General features: G+C 43.2%; 1 protein-coding gene across 1 annotated transcript in view; it reads right to left on the bottom strand.

Annotated features, from left to right (window-relative positions):
- DLK1 (delta like non-canonical Notch ligand 1) overlaps positions 1–17459 on the bottom strand; it is a 46620-nt gene that overhangs the window by 19267 nt on the left and 9894 nt on the right. Inside the window, exons 4-5 of the mRNA XM_073577989.1 lie at positions 4450–4510; positions 4184–4314 (exon numbers count right to left, since the gene is read on the bottom strand). Coding sequence (XP_073434090.1) covers positions 4184–4314; positions 4450–4510 — 192 coding nt within the window. The remainder of the gene's footprint in view (positions 1–4183; positions 4315–4449; positions 4511–17459) is intronic.

The following is a 17459-nucleotide window of genomic DNA, read 5'->3' as shown; positions in this document are numbered from 1 at the left end:
CAATGGAATGGGCCTTAGGAGAGTATAACTGTGTTTGTTATTTTTAAATAAAAAAGGAAAAGGGTGTTTTGTTTTTATTTCAAATAAAATACTTCATTCTGGCTGTCTTTATTTACCATACAACCTTAGGATTAGTAATGGATAGGTGTCTTATAGATGCTTCTCCATTACTAATCCATGGGCTTAATGTCACCGGATAATACAAAGGTGACATCAATCCCACAAATATTACCCCACTTGCCACAGCTACATGGCAAGTGGGAAGAGCCGGCTAAAGCGCCAAAATTGGTGCATCTATTAAATGTGCCTTTTATGGGTGGCTGTGGGCTGCTATTTTTAGGCTAGGGGGGCTATATCCATGGCCCCTTCCCAGCTTGAGAATACCAGCCCCCAGTTGTCTGCTTTAGCAAGGCTGGTTGTCAAACATGGGGGTACCCCACCCCATTTTTTTTAAATTATTTAATTAAATAATTTAAAAAAACAGCATAGTTGCAGACCCCATCTATCAGTTTTCCTTGCTAGTTATTAAAAATACTGGGGACCCACCCTTTTTTTAAATTATTTATTTATTTTGATGAATACTCCCATCAGCCGCTGCCTGCTCTCACTGTTATTAGCGGCAGCAGGCAGTGGGAGCAGTTATCCCATCATTCGACGCCAGTGACCGGAGGTAAAATTCTTACCTCTGATCATAGCTGCAGGTTCATGCTGTTATTTGACAGCGTGGAAACCGCGGCTGTCAAACCAGCCATAATGATTTTGCCGCCATTCAGAAGCAGTGTTTGCCGCGCTGCCATGTACATGACAGCGTGGCAATCACTGGATATTCGCGCTCCCCATTCACGTGATTTGGGTCCGGGTACTGTTATGGTATCCGAACCCTAATTTTTTTTTAACTGTTCGGCCGCACATCCAGAGGTCTGCCCATCTCTATTATCTACAGGATAGGTGATAAGTGTCTGATTGCAGGTGGCAGTTGGGCATGCATGGTGCCATACCATTTATCGTTTATGGGTCCAATGGAAAACAGCACTCAGCTATCTTCATCAGTCCCCTAAACACAGTGACTGCAGACTTTTGAACTCTCATATTGTGTGCACTGCGTGGTGTAGCGATTCCCCGGCTTTGGGATCACACAATGGTCATGTGACCACAAGTATACAATTTGCATATTTCTAGCGCATTCCGACTAGACGTATTTGTCCCTTCTTAATGCACTTATATTGAGTGAGGCCCCACTCGTCTACTTGGCATGTTACCACATGTATGCAAATAGCATATTTGCAGTCTTGTGCCCCAGTTTCTGACACTGGCCCCTGAGAATCCCTAGTGCGCGTGCTGTGAGGATTCACAAATATGCGAAGATGTACTCACAAAAGGGAGACCAAAGCAAAAGACACCATACATAAGAATGGCTCACATAGGACATAAATTCAAGAAAAACCTTAGAAAGAAAATAGCCTTACCAACTCCAGGTCAGATTACCAATGCACTAACATGATGCAGGAGATAAGGGTGGGGGTAGCAAATACGCAAAATACTATTAAAGCAACCACTCACAAACCCACCAATTCATGGAGGGGGTGTTTGCCTAGTATTAAAAATACACACAGATGAGGCTTGTATAAGGCCCCACTCACACAGATGAGGCTTGTATAGGGCGCCAGTCACACAGATGAGGCTTGTATAGGGCGCCAGTCACACAGATGAGGATTGTATAGGGCGCCATTCACACAGATGAGGCTTGTATACGATGCCAGTCACAGAGATGAGGCGTGTATAGGGCCCCAGTCACACAGATGAGGATTGTATAGGGCGCCAGTCACACAGATGAGGATTGTATAGGGCGCCAGTCACACAGATGAGGCTTGTATACGATGCCAGTCACAGAGATGAGGCGTGTATAGGGCCCCAGTCACACAGATGAGGATTGTATAGGGCGCCAGTCACACAGATGAGGCTTGTATGGGGCCCCAGTCACACAGATGAGGCTTGTATAGGGCCCCAGTCACACAGATGAGGCTTGTATAGGGTGCCAGTCACACAGATGAGGCTTGTATAGGGCCCCAATCACACAAATGAGGCTTGTATAGGGCCCCAGTCACACAGATGAGGCTTGTATAGGATGCCAGTCACACAGATGAGGCTTGTATAGGGCGCCAGTCACACAGATGAGGATTGTATAGGGCGCCAGTCACACAGATGAGGCTTGTATAGGGCGCCAGTCACACAGATGAGGCTTGTATAGGATGCCAGTCACAGAGATGAGGCGTGTATAGGGCCCCAGTCACACAGATGAGGATTGTATGGGGCCCCAGTCACACAGATGAGGCTTGTATAGGGCCCCAGTCACACAGATGAGGCTTGTATGGGGCGCCAGTCACACAGATGAGGCTTATATAGGGCACCAGTCACACAGATGAGGCTTGTATAGGGCCCCAGTCACACAGATGAGGCTTGTATAGGGCCCCAGTCACACAGATGAGGCTTGTATAGGGCGCCAGTCACACAGATGAGGCTTATATAGGGCACCAGTCACACAGATGAGGCTTGTATAGGGTGCCAGTCACGCAGATGAGGCTTGTATAGGATGCCAGTCACATAGATGAGTCTTGTATAGGGTGCCAGTCACACAGATGAGTCTTGTTTATGGCGCCAGTCACACAGATGAGGCTTGTATAGGGCCCCAGTCACACAGATGAGGCATGTGTAGGGCGCCACTCACACAGATGAGGCTTGTATAGGGCCCCAGTCACACAGATGAGGCATGTGTAGGGCGCCACTCACACAGATGAGGCTTGTATAGGGCCCCAGTCACACAGATGAGGCATGTGTTGGGCGCCACTCACACAGATGAGGCTTGTATAGGGCCCCAGTCACACAGATGAGGCATGTGTAGGGCCCCAGTCACACAAATGAGGCTTGTATAGGTCACCAGTCACACAGGTACATGTGATGAACAGTGTTTGGCTTATAGCCTATTGAGGACACCCATACTATTAGATCAGGCAGCTGCCCAGCACTATATAAGTGCATTTCCAAGACAGACAACACAAATCACCCAACCAACACTAAAAGGCCTGGCTGCATCGTACAAAAAAATAAAAAAGTGCAATAAAAAGATGAAAGAGGATATATAAAATACATGAGATATTGGTAGATATTTTGGCCACGTTAAGGGTCCTCATACTTGCGACTACACTAAATTTAAAAAAGGTTAAGATAGGACATAAATTCAAGAGAAAACACACAAAAAAACATGGTGGTCTCCCAAGGTTTTTTTTTTCTGTGTTTTTCCCTTTACAGAAGAATAATTCTTTGACAGATGACTCTCTGTCCCAACATCCCCCATACTGAGGAAAACTCTTGTGTAATCTATGAGCCAGAATCCTCTAACGGCGGCTTTTTTCCCCACCAAACAACCATTGGTCAGCGGAGGTGTTGTGAGACCACTTTACACTTTAGGCCTATCCTAGATGGGTTTGTCCAGCTTTTATTTAGTATGGGGGCCTTGAATGTCATCGCCGACTCCACTGCAGTGCTTTTGCTGGAGCAGACACCCATCATAAAGTCCATATATAGAGAACAGTTGCCATCTTTAGGCCACTGTCTATCTGCTGTCTTTGAGGCTGTGTTCACACGTTCAGGATTTTTCGCGTTTCTTTAACGTTTTTCCCCTGCAAAGACGCTTAAAAAACACATACATTAAGCATCCTAATATTAGAATGAATTCCGCAAGTTTTGTGCCCATGATGCGTTTTTTTCCGCAAAAAAAAACGCATTGCGGAAAAAAACGCAGCATGTTCATTAATTTTGCAGAAAATTTGCGGATTTCATTGTATTAGGATGCTCCGGAAAAAAACGTGAAAAATTCGCAAAAAAAAAAAACTAGCAAGAAACGCGATAAAAACGTGAAAAAAATGCAAAAAAAATTGCAGATTTCCTGGGAAGGAGTCCGTTTTTTCTTAGGAAATTTCTGCATATGTGTACACATAACCTTACCCACGATCCACGTCCCAATGTTTGGAATATGGAGGTGGCCTCGTACGTGAACCTCTCCATCATTTGTATATATTGCAGAATCAGACTAAGCTTTTTTTTCATGAAAGAGCGCAGCACCTGCATGGCAATTATTAAAATTGATCATTTTTACAAATTTCCCCTGTGTAGAAATGACAAGCACCAATGTTGCAGTGGCTACCGATCCAGCCTTCATCACAGAGACACTGCCAGGGTTTATCACAGCTTCCATGGACACAACCAGGGAATGGGATACACTGGTCACAGAATGGCCCTTTCCAGCCTGCGTGACACCTGGAAAACACAACAAAGAAAGCATGAGCGACAGGAACATTACATGCTATACCCAGTGCCGGTCTGAGTGTCCGACCAAGGAATGGACCTTGTCCTACGCCCAGCATAAAATGACGTCTTCTGCACAGCACATACCTGCACTCTCCAGAACTCTCGCAGTAGCCATTTGTAGGGTGGCAACCAGGCCTGCAGGCGCCTACAACACACAGATTATGCCGGTTATCATAATTTACCTTATACTGGAGGTTATTATTATATTTATAGGTTATAGACATATAGGGCCCAATTAATCATTTGCAATTTATTTGTCAATTTATTATTTGTTTTGTTGTATCTTCTGACATTTTTTGTGTCAAATTCTTCAAAATGGCTTACAAGATGCACATTTGGCGCAATATCAAAACTGCTTTTAATTTTTGCCTTTAACTTGTTTTTTTGCAACTTTTCAGCACCAAAAATTGTTAATCCTTTAAAAAGTAAAAAAAGAAATGGCCGATTTGAAAACGCCTTCAGAAACCTTGTACCAGAAGGAAACTGGAGAAAGTTGTGCCGAAAAAATGCGACTTTTGTTAAAAATCTTAAATAAGAAAAACAACTTAAAAAGTGGCACAAAACATACAGAGGATAAGGCACAAATATTAAAGCCACCAAAAAGGAGCAAATCAATCCAGAAAATTGGAGAAACAGCAATGATGAATCTGGGGTCTCTGGTGCTGCAGAATCGCAACCTATGGACAGGTGTGGCACAGTTTTCGGAAGAAATTAGTTATTTTTTAAAATCCTCGAAAACCCCATGAAGCGATTTGCCACAGGTAACCTTTATAACCCAACCACCAGGGTACAAGGGATGGCATCCAAATCCATTAAAGTCACTGGCTATATAAAGAAGTCATTTTATTAAATGCTATTCCTTCTAAATACTTTAACTATTTCTTCTGCTCCAGTATAACCACATAAGAATAAAATAATTTCTCAAATCTATATATATAAAAATGAGTGTATGTATGGTATGTATGTATGTGTGTGTCAAGCCACGCCCACTTCACATAGCCCTGCCCACTCCACATAGACCTGCCTACTCCATACGCAAAGCCCCATATAATATCTAATCTAATATATATAGAATATCTAATCAAATATATATATCTAATAAATATCTAATATATATTTATATTTCATAGGCACATCTTCTTGACTACAACAGATTACACTGCCTGTGTTGCCCAAAGCAACCAATAACTAAGCATCTTTCAGTTCACCAGAGCTGTTTAAAAGATGAAAGCTGAGCTGTGATTGGTTGCTATAATCAACAGTTTCCCTTGTAGACAGTTGTGGTAACTGAGGCCTAATATTCTTATCATTTCTATGGTGTTGTTATCCTTCTGTAAAGCTGGAAATAACACAATTTATTACCGTGCTGACACAGACCACCCTTTGGCCTCTTTCACACATCAGTATTTTTGATCAGTATTTCATCAGTATTTGTATGCCAAAACCAGGAATGTCTCCAAAATAAGGAACAGGAGTCAGTCTTTCAATTATTTTTTTTTCTCGGTAAGTTCCATTCCTGCCTTTGGGATACAAACACTGATGCAAAATACTGACCAAATACTGACGTGTGAATGAGCCTTTTGACACAGACTGCAAGGGGGAGCCCAGAGTCAGGAACTTCTCTTTGGCATGAAGCATCTCATTAACGAAGATTAAAAAAAAAAACACAAGACAGATTTCTCCAACCCAAGTGTCATATTAATCGGTGTAACAGCGCCAAACTGACAATGCCTTGTTTGCTTTAAACTTATTTATACAGCTACAACTAAAGCCACTCTAAATTAGTCCTTCTTTATCATTTCTAACTAAATGGTATTACACTCAGGGCAGAGCCGCCACACTGAAATGCTCTGTGCTGCAGGCTCACTGTGCCTCCACCGTGTACAGATGGGAGGGAACCTGGAGATAACATACAGGTATACACTATATACAAGGGGAGAAGACATACAGGTATATAATATATACAGGGGAGATGACATACAGGTATATACTATATACAGGGGAGATGACAAACAGGTATATACAGTACTATAAACAGGGGAGATGACATACAGGTATACACTATATACAGGAGGAGATGACATACAGATATATACAACATACAGGGGACATGACATACAAGTATATTGTCACAATCCATTTTTGGATCTGGACACTCTTATATAAACCTTTTTCCTTTCTGGCCCTCGGGGGTTGATATTGGTTTTTGACCCCGTGGCCGCTGGTGTTACTACAAGTTTAGTGAGTCTGCTGGTGAGCTTTTCCCCCCAGTGGCCGCTGGTGTTACTACAACTTTAGTTAGTCTGCTGGTGGGTTTTTCCCCTGGTGGCCACTGGTGTTACTGCATTGTATTAATTATCTATGCAGGTGGGTGCCCCTCCCACCTTCCTTTATAAGGCCACCTGGTGCTGTAGCTCTCTGTTGGTAATACCGGTCATTTGGAAGCCAACCGTTCTGAAGAGACAAGCTATCTTGAGCAGTGGTGTTTGCAGCAGATCTGGAGCAGTGTTTTCCTACTGGAAGCTGTGTTCAGGTGCCTTTCTCTGCGGTCCAGTGCATGACTGCAGAGGAAGCTAAGTGTTATTTGCTTTTCCCTGTCTGTTATTTTCCTTGGAGTTTTATTAGTACAGCGGAGGGACCAGTGTCCACACTTGCCAGTTCCCTAGTAAGGGATAAGTGCAGGGCAAGTGAGGGACTGAGGTATCCTGGTATATGCTATTTACAGGGGAGATGACATACAGGTATATACTACATACAGGAGGAGATAATATACAGGTATATACTATATACAGGATGAGATGACATACAAGTATATACTATATACAGGAGGAGATGACATACAGGTATATACTATATACAGGAGGAGATGACATACAGGTATATACTATATAGAGGGGAGATTACATACAGGTATATACTGTATACAGGGGAGATGACATCCAGGTATATACTATATACAGGAGGGGATGACATACAGGTATATACTATGTACAGGAGGAGTTGATAGACAGGTATATACAGGTGGAGATGACTCACAGATATACACTATATACAGGAGGAGATGGCATACAGTGACAATTTATGTGCAATATATCAATATAATTTGTTATAACTAACCACAGTTAGATACTATGCCCGGGCAACGCCGGGCTCTTCAGCTAGTACTCTTTGTAAAAACGTCCTTGCTAATACTGTGGTCACACTTCTTGTTTAGCAAGGAGTATACCTACAGCATCAAACTGTCAGCACATGTCAATTTGTAGCCATGGAAACACATTGGTCTGTATAGGAGCTGTGTATACTAAGCGGTAGGGTTTAATCAAGACTATTTGCAAACTTGCTTTATTTTTATATTGGATGGTTTGGAATAATGAAAATGCATTACATTAAAACAATAGTATAAACACCCTTCGAATTAGATTTCTTTTTAGAAAAGCACACCCATATATTCTAGATGTCTGAAATGCTCAAGAATTATCAAGTGACGTATCCGCTGCTGAACTGTGGAGGCTTCAAGACTCAGACGGGGCAGAACTTACCATGAGATTGTAATTAATAGCTCTCCTCATTGGACGGCACACAATATGCAGCAATGCTGCCGGCTGCCTAACCTTATCAGGATCCTATCTGTACGAGGGGTGAAATGTGCTGCTTCATTGGCTTCATGAATGGGCTGCCACTAGGTATTTGGGCAGCGGTGCATGAATTAATGTACATTTATGATGTGCTGTTATAACATTTTGCAAGGAAGAACAAATTAATATTTATGAAACCCATTTGTATACTTTCATTTTTTATTATATCCTCTCTGACTGCAGAGAAAAATGTGTCATCTGCTGAAAATGTTGTAATTATATCTTCCTCATCGAGGACTTAAAAGTCTCTACCTCTGCGGAAATATGTGTAAGGCCGGGATCACACACAGCGAGATATGGCCGAGTCTCGCAGGTTAAAACCAAGCTCTGGCGCCGGCACTCCGGAGCGGAGCGTGCGGCTGCATAGAAATAAATGGAGCCGCACGCTCTGCTCCCGTGTGCTGACAGCAGTGCCGGGTATTACCATGCGAGACTCGGCCGTATTCCTCGCATGTGTGATCCCGGCCTAAAAAATGTATTCAGCAGTTTCTCCTGGTCTCCACAGGTGACAGAGGGTGAGTGACCACCCAACTTGTGGCCATCGCACTACCACTATTGGTTGTCAGCTCGCTTTGATTTGTTACTTAGGATCTTTGGAAACAGCCTTCATTAAAAATCTTCTATGGTTTTGTGTATTCAGTCCCCATTTACCATGTAGACCTTAATTCATCAAACAGTTTTACACTAATTCTCTAGCGCAAAACTATTTGAAATGCCAATTTTTTTTTTTGCCCAACTCATAGCTGTGAAAAAATTTGGACACTTTTGGTGTTTTTATGCCAATTTTGGCCAGCTCCATCAACTTTTTGAAAAGTGGACAGTGTAGAGTGGGTTTGGATCAACAGAGCAGACAAATTCGTCATGATAAGGCCACATTCACACTGGCTTTGGCTCATGAATACTGATGTAAGATGCTGAGTCTTGCTAACCAAATACTGAATGTGTGAATGTGGCCTTAGCATCATACCAAACCGCTGCACGACCAGCTCTACCCTCGCCTACTGTATCCTCACCCATCCCGTTGTAGATTGTGAGCCCTCGCGGGCAGGGTCCTCTCTCATCCTGTACCAGTCGTGACTTGTATTGTTTAAGATTACTGTACTTGAATGTATTATGTATACCCCTCCTCACATGTAAAGCGCCATGGAATAAATGGCGCTATAATAATAAATAATAATAATACTATCCCTGTCACATACATCTTTGCTAAAACCCGACTCGTGTGTCACTAAGTGGGTACGGTTTCTAATAGGCGTTCTAGCGTAGGTGTATGTGAGGTTCTAATGCTGCATGTTTTTGCTGCTTTAAAAAATAAAGCAGCATCTTACAGTTCCAGCAAAATGGACGGGATTTATAGAAATCTCATGCCTGCCATGCTTTCTTTAAGCAGCGTAAACTGATCTGCGGTGCACGTGTGAAATCCGCAACATGTCAATTTCTCTTGCGGGGATGTTCAGATTTTCCCCATAAATTCGTTTCAGATGCGGGAAATCCCCAGGAAAGAAACAAATGTAATCCACAAATGACTTCATAGTTTTGTCAAAGCCAAACACCAATAAGTTTAAAAAAGCAAAGGAGCTTCACGATCTTGGGATTTTCCTTTATTGGCCTTTGTTTTTTTGCTCCCCTTTTTCCTAGGGCCATAACTTTTTTATTTTTCCATTAATATGGGCATGAGGACTTATTCTTTGTGCAGGACGAGTTGTACTTTTGAACAAAACCATTGATTTTCCCATTTAGTGTACTGGAAAATGGGGGAAAAAAATGTGTTACAGTGAAATTGGAAAAAAAAGTGCAATTCCACAATTGTTTTTTGGAATTTTTTTTTTTTTTTTGCAATGTTCACTAAATGCAAAAACTGACCTGCCTTTATGATTCTGCAAGTCATTACAAGTTTGCAGATACCAAACATGTACAGGTTCTTTTGGAAAAAAAAATCCAAAGTTTGTAAAAAAAAAAAAAAAAAAAAAAAATGGCTCTATTTTCAGAGACCTATAGCTTCTCTATTTTTCTGAATCTGGGGCTAGGTGAGGGCTTCTTTTTTGTGCACCGAGCTGACGCTTTTATTGAAATACTATTAATTGTATTGTGGCATACTTGACAACTTTTGGCTGCTGGTATTTGGGAAGGCGTGATCCATGCATACCGCCAGAAATTTTCTTCCCTCGCCACATCAACATTTATAAACCTTTCATAGACCATATCCTTCTCTCGCCCTCTATGTTACAGATCATCTCACAGACTCTTAGCTATCAGATATGAACGTATCTTTGGGGGTCTGGTCTGGGGTCTCATAATAAAATAGTGATTTACAGTCTGAAATATACAGTATGTAAGGGTATAGTTTTAAAATGGGGGGGGGGGGGGGGTGGTGGGAGATCTGATATTCAGGGGTTTGATCTGAGGCCTGATTTTTATTCAGGGGACTGATCTGAGATCTAAAAAGAATATAGGGGGTATTATCTACATTCTGAACTAAATTTGGGTGTATCATTTTAATATAAGGGTCTCATCTGAGATTTGATATTATTATAGGGGATTGATCTCAGGCCTGATCGTAATATAGGCAACTCTCCTGTTGCCTGAAATACATACAGGGGTCTGATATAAAATATAAGGGTCAGGAAAGAATATATCAGAACTCATTGGGGCCTCTTGAAAAAGTCATAATGATAGCCACACAGCTTTTCCAGAAACATATATAACAAGAAGGCATCGCTGTTTAATGAAAGACTAAGTTTCTAAAATACTTTACGTTTCAATTTTTTGCAATCTTTGGATCGGGAAAAAATTCCCCCTCCGTCTCTCTCCCTCTACCTCTCCCGCTCTCTCCCTCTCTGCTTCTCTCTCTCACCCTCTCCCTCTCTCTCTACCTCTCACTCTCTCTCCCCCTCTCACCCTCTCTCTACCTCTACCTCTCCCTCTCTTCCCCCGTCTCCTGCTCTTCCCCTCTACCTATCCCTCTCTCCCTCTAACGCTCCCTCTTTCTCCCTTTCTTTCCCTCTCTCTACCTCTCTCCCTCTAACTTTCAATCTCCCTCTCTCTCTACCTTTTCCCCTCTCCCTCTCCCTCTCTGCTTCTCTCTCTCACCCTCTCCCTCTCTCTCTACCTCTCCCTCTCTTCCCCGTCTCCTGCTCTTCCCCTCTACCTATCTCTCTGTCCCTCTAACGGTCCCTCTATCTCCCTTTCTTTCCTTCTCTCTACCTCTCTCCCTCTCTCTACCTTTTCCCCTCTCCCTCTACCTCTCTCTCTCCCTCACCCCCTCTCTCTACCTCTCCCTCTACCTGTCTCTCTCTCTACCTCTCCCCCTCTCTCTCCCTTTCCCCTCGCTATCCCTCTCTCCCTCTACCTTTTCCTCTCCCTCTCCCCCTCACTCTACCTCTCTCCCTCTACCTCTCCCTCTACCTTTCCCTCTCTCTTTACCTCTCCCTTTCTGTCTCTCCCTCTCCCTTTCTCTCTCTACCTCTCCCCCTCTCCCTCCTCTCCCTCACTCCTTCTCCCTCTCTACCTCTCCCTCCCACTTTACTTCTCTCTTCCTCCCTCTTTCCCTCTCTGTCCCTCTACCTCTCTACCTCTCCCTCTCTTTCTCTCCCCTTTCTACCTCTATACCTCTCTCTACCTCTCCCTCTCTCTACCTCTCCCCCTCTCTACCTCACCGTTTCTCTCCCTCTACCTTTCCCTCCCTCCCTCTTCCACTGTCTCTCTCCCTCTCCCTCCCTCTCCCTCTTCCACCCTCTCCCTCTCTCTACCTCTCCCTCTCCCCCTCACTCTACCTCTCTCCCTCTACCTTTCCCTCTCTCTTTACCTCTCCCTTTCTGTCTCTCCCTCTACCTTTCTCTCTCTACCTCTCCCCCTCTCCCTCACTCCCTCTCCCTCCCTCTTTCTCCCTCTTTCCCTCTACCTCTCCCTTTCTGTCTCTCTCGCTCCCTTTCTCTCTCTACCTCTCCCTCACTCCTTCTCCCTCTCTACCTCTCCCTCCCTCTCTACCTCTCCCTCCCACTCTACTTCTCTCTTCCTCCATTTTTCCCTCTCTGTCCCTCTACCTCTCTACCTCTCCCTCTCTTTCTCTCCCCTTTCTACCTCTCTCCCTCTCTCTCTCTCCCTCTCTACCTCTCTCTCCCACTCTCTCTACCTCTCCCCTTCTCCCTCTCCCTCTCTCTACCTCTCCCCCTCTCTACCTCACCGTTTCTCTCCCTCTACCTTTCCCTCCCTCTTCCACTGTCTCTCTCCCTCTCCCTCCCTCTCCCTCTTCCACCCTCTCCCTCTCTCTACCTCTCCTTCTCTCTCCTTCTCTCTCCCTCTCTCTACCTCTCCCTCTTTCACATTCTACCTCTTCTTCTTCTCTCTCCCTCTACCTCTCCCTCCTCTCTCATCCTCTACTTCTCCCCTCTCTCCCTCTACCTCTCTCTCTATCTCCCTTTCCCCTCCCTTTTCTCCTCTCCCTCTCTCTCCCTCTCTTCTTCTTCCTTTATCTCTCCCTCTCCCTCTCTCTACCTCTCCCTCTCTCCCCCTGTCCCTCTCTCTACATCTCTTTTTTACCCTCTACCTCTCTCGCTCCCTTTTCCCCTCTCCCTATCTCTCCCTTTCTCCCTTTCCCTCTGTCTCCCCCTTTCCCATTCTGTCTCCCTTTCCCTCTCCTACTCTCTCTCTCTACCTCTCCCTTTCCCCCCTTCCCTCTCTCTTTGTACTTCTCCCTTTCCCCCTCTCCCTCTCCCCCCTTTCCCTCTCTTTCTCCCCTTTTCCCTCTCCTATTCTCTCTCTCTCTCTCTCTCTCTCTCTCTCTCTCTCTCTCTCTCTCTCTCTCTCTCTCTCTCTCTCTCTCTCTCTCTCTCTCTCTCTCTCTCTCTCTCTCTCTCCCCTGGACCTTGCAACAGACTTCCAGGAGAAGTCCTTGTTTGGCGTTTAGCGCCGGACGCTAAGGCTGAAGTCACACACAATGTAGAAAAATATGGACCATATTGTATGGCCATAATACGCATAAATGTTCCCTAAATAGTGCTCCATATGTCATCCGTTGTCAGGGTGTGGCCGCGTATTTTTCTCATGTAAGCATCCGTATGTAATCCATATGGCATCCGTATACGTTTTTTTTTTTTTTTCTCACAGGCTTGCAAAAAGGACATATAATGGAGCCCAATGACAGGTTTTCAAATTCAAATGAAGGAATAGATATAGACACATAGAATGAATATATATATATACACATGTCATTGAGACACATATATATATATATATATATATATATATATATATATATATATATATATATATATATATTATATTTCACAGAGTTCTTCATAGCAGAATAGCCGCTAATTCAATTGCCGGCTTCTGTCAAATCATTCCCCAACCCGACATGAAATGACACATGGTTTGCATACAGTAAACCATTTCATTTCATGTTTTTTTATATATCCCTGACTAGTAATTAGATGAGGGTTTGTGTGCAAAATTTGGGAGGTGTAGGTGTTAATTTAAGGGGTTAATTTGTCATAAAAAAAATGTGTGGGCTCCAGCGTAAATTTATCAACCAGAGAGGTAAAGCAGGTGAGTGAGGGCAGATTTTAATAGCCATGAGAGGGACCATTGTTTTTGCCAACCCCCCCCCCCCCCCCCGGCTACAAAAATCTGCCCCCAGACACCCCAGAAATGGCGCATCTATAAGATGTGCCAATTCTGGTACTTATCCTCTCAATTCCCATTTCCCTATAGCGGTGGCGAATGGGTTAATAAAACAAAGGGTTAATGTCACCATTCGATTGTAAGGTGAAATTAAGCCGATTAATAATGGAGAGGTGTCAATAAGACACCGATCCATTATTAACCCTATAGTAAGAAAGGGTTAAAAACCACACACAGACATTAATTAAAAAGTCTTTTAATGAAATAAATACAGCAAGTTTTTGACAGATTTTTATTACTCTGGTAATCCCAAAAAAACCATGACCTGCAAAAAAAATAACATAAAAAATCACCAATATCCTTACCTCTCCGCCGTTCAGCGGCTATTCTGCTATGAAGAACTCTATGAAATATAAATATACAGTGGGGAAAAAAAGTATTTAGTCAGTCAGCAATAGTGCAAGTTCCACCACTTAAAAAGATGAGAGGCGTCTGTAATTTACATCATAGGTAGACCTCAACTATGGGAGACAAACTGAGAAAAAAAAATCCAGAAAATCACATTGTCTGTTTTTTTTTCATTTTATTTGCATATTATGGTGGAAAATAAGTATTTGGTCAGAAACAAGCAATCAAGATTTCTGGCTCTCACAGACCTGTAACTTCTTCTTTAAGAGTCTCCTCTTTCCTCCACTCATTACCTGTAGTAATGGCACCTGTTTAAACTTGTTATCAGTATAAAAAGACACCTGTGCACACCCTCAAACAGTCTGACTCCAAACTCCACTATGGTGAAGACCAAAGAGCTGTCAAAGGACACCAGAAACAAAATTGTAGCCCTGTACCAGGCTGGGAAGACTGAATCTGCAATAGCCAACCAGCTTGGAGTGAAGAAATCAACTATGGGAGCAATAATTAGAAAATGGAAGACATACAAGACCACTGATAATCTCCCTCGATCTGGTGCTCCACGCAAAATCCCACCCCGTGGGGTCAGAATGATCACAAGAACGGTGAGCAAAAATCCCAGAACCACGCGGGGGGACCTAGTGAATGAACTGCAGAGAGCTGGGACCAATGTAACAAGGCCTACCATAAGTAACACACTACGCCACCATGGACTCAGATCCTGCAGTGCCAGACGTGTCCCACTGCTTAAGCCTGTACATGTCCGGGCCCGTCTGAAGTTTGCTAGAGAGCATTTGGATGATCCAGAGGAGTTTTGGGAGAATGTCCTATGGTCTGATGAAACCAAACTGGAACTGTTTGGTAGAAACACAACTTGTCGTGTTTGGAGGAAAAAGAATACTGAGTTGCATCCATCAAACGCCATACCTACTGTAAAGCATGGTGGTGGAAACATCATGCTTTGGGGCTGTTTCTCTGCATAGGGGCCAGGACGACTGATCCGGGTACATGAAAGAATGAATGGGGCCATGTATCGTGAGATTTTGAGTGCAAATCTCCTTCCACCAGCAAGGGCATTGAATATGAAACGTGGCTGGGTCTTTCAACATGACAATGATCCAAAGCACACCGCCAGGGCAACGAAGGAGTGGCTTCGTAAGAAGCATTTCAAGGTCCTGGAGTGGCCTAGCCAGTCTCCAGATCTCAACCCTATAGAAAACCTTTGGAGGGAGTTGAAAGTCCGTGTTGCCAAGCGAAAAGCCAAAAACATCACTGCTCTAGAGGAGATCTGCATGGAGGAATGGGCCAACATACCAACAACAGTGTGTGGCAACCTTGTGAAGACTTACAGAAAACGTTTGACCTCTGTCATTGCCAACAAAGGATATATCACAAAGTATTGAGATGAAATTTTGTTTCTGACCAAATACTTATTTTCCACCATAATATGCAAATAAAATGGAAAAAAAAAACAGACAATGTGATTTTCTGGATTTTTTTTTTCTCAGTTTGTCTCCCATAGTTGAGGTCTACCTATGATGTAAATTACAGACGCCTCTCATCTTTTTAAGTGGTGGAACTTGCACTATTGCTGACTGACTAAATACTTTTTTCCCCACTGTATATATATGTCTCAATGACATGTGTGTGTGTATGTGTGTGTATGTGTATATATATATATATATTTATATATATATATATATATATATACATACATACAGTGGGGCAAAAAAGTATTTAGTCAGTCAGCAATAGTGCAAGTTCCACCACTTAAAAAGATGAGAGGCGTCTGTAATTTACATCATAGGTAGACCTCAACTATGGGAGACAAACTGAGAAAAAAAAATCCAGAAAATCACATTGTCTGTTTTTTTTTTCATTTTATTTGCATATTATGGTGGAAAATAAGTATTTGGTCAGAAACAAAATTTCATCTCAATACTTTGTGATATATCCTTTGTTGGCAATGACAGAGGTCAAACGTTTTCTGTAAGTCTTCACAAGGTTGCCACACACTGTTGTTGGTATGTTGGCCCATTCCTCCATGCAGATCTCCTCTAGAGCAGTGATGTTTTTGGCTTTTCGCTTGGCAACACGGACTTTCAACTCCCTCCAAAGGTTTTCTATAGGGTTGAGATCTGGAGACTGGCTAGGCCACTCCAGGACCTTGAAATGCTTCTTACGAAGCCACTCCTTCGTTGCCCTGGCGGTGTGCTTTGGATCATTGTCATGTTGAAAGACCCAGCCACGTTTCATATTCAATGCCCTTGCTGATGGAAGGAGATTTGCACTCAAAATCTCACGATACATGGCCCCATTCATTCTTTCATGTACCCGGATCTGTCGTCCTGGCCCCTTTGCAGAGAAACAGCCCCAAAGCATGATGTTTCCACCACCATGCTTTTCAGTAGGTATGGTGTTTGATGGATGCAACTCAGTATTCTTTTTCCTCCAAACACGACAAGTTGTGTTTCTACCAAAAAGTTCCAGTTTGGTTTCATCAGACCATAGGACATTCTCCCAAAACTCCTCTGGATCATCCAAATGCTCTCTAGCAAACTTCAGACAGGCCCGGACATGTACAGGCTTAAGCAGTGGGACACGTCTGGCACTGCAGGATCTGAGTCCATGGTGGCGTAGTGTGTTACTTATGGTAGGCCTTGTTACATTGGTCCCAGCTCTCTGCAGTTCATTCACTAGGTCCCCCCGCGTGGTTCTGGGATTTTTGCTCACCGTTCTTGTGATCATTCTGACCCCACGGGGTGGGATTTTGCGTGGAGCACCAGATCGAGGGAGATTATCAGTGGTCTTGTATGTCTTCCATTTTCTAATTATTGCTCCCATAGTTGATTTCTTCACTCCAAGCTGGTTGGCTATTGCAGATTCAGTCTTCCCAGCCTGGTGCAGGGCTACAATTTTGTTTCTGGTGTCCTTTAACAGCTCTTTGGTCTTCACCATAGTGGAGTTTGGAGTCAGACTGTTTGAGGGTGTGCACAGGTGTCTTTTTATACTGATAACAAGTTTAAACAGGTGCCATTACTACAGGAAATGAGTGGAGGAAAGAGGAGACTCTTAAAGAAGAAGTTACAGGTCTGTGAGAGCCAGAAATCTTGATTGCTTGTTTCTGACCAAATACTTATTTTCCACCATAATATGCAAATAAAAGGAAAAAAAAACAGACAATGTGATTTTCTGGATTTTTTTTTCTCAGCTTGTCTCCCATAGTTGAGGTCTACCTATGATGTAAATTACAGACGCCTCTCATCTTTTTAAGTGGTGGAACTTGCACTATTGCTGACTGACTAAATACTTTTTTGCCCCACTGTGTATATATATATATAATATGTATGTGTCTATATCTGTTCTTTAGTTTCTTTATTAAACCTGTCAGTGTGATTTTACTGTATCGCGCACTGAATTGCCAGCTTT

This window comes from Dendrobates tinctorius, unplaced genomic scaffold (genome assembly GCF_039654945.1).
Source record: "Dendrobates tinctorius isolate UK_male_01 unplaced genomic scaffold, ASM3965494v1 ptg000058l, whole genome shotgun sequence".
In the NCBI taxonomy this organism is placed as follows: Eukaryota; Metazoa; Chordata; class Amphibia; order Anura; family Dendrobatidae; genus Dendrobates; species Dendrobates tinctorius.
The sequence above is the reverse complement of the archived record's forward strand: the minus strand, read 5'-3'. Positions and strand labels throughout refer to the sequence as shown.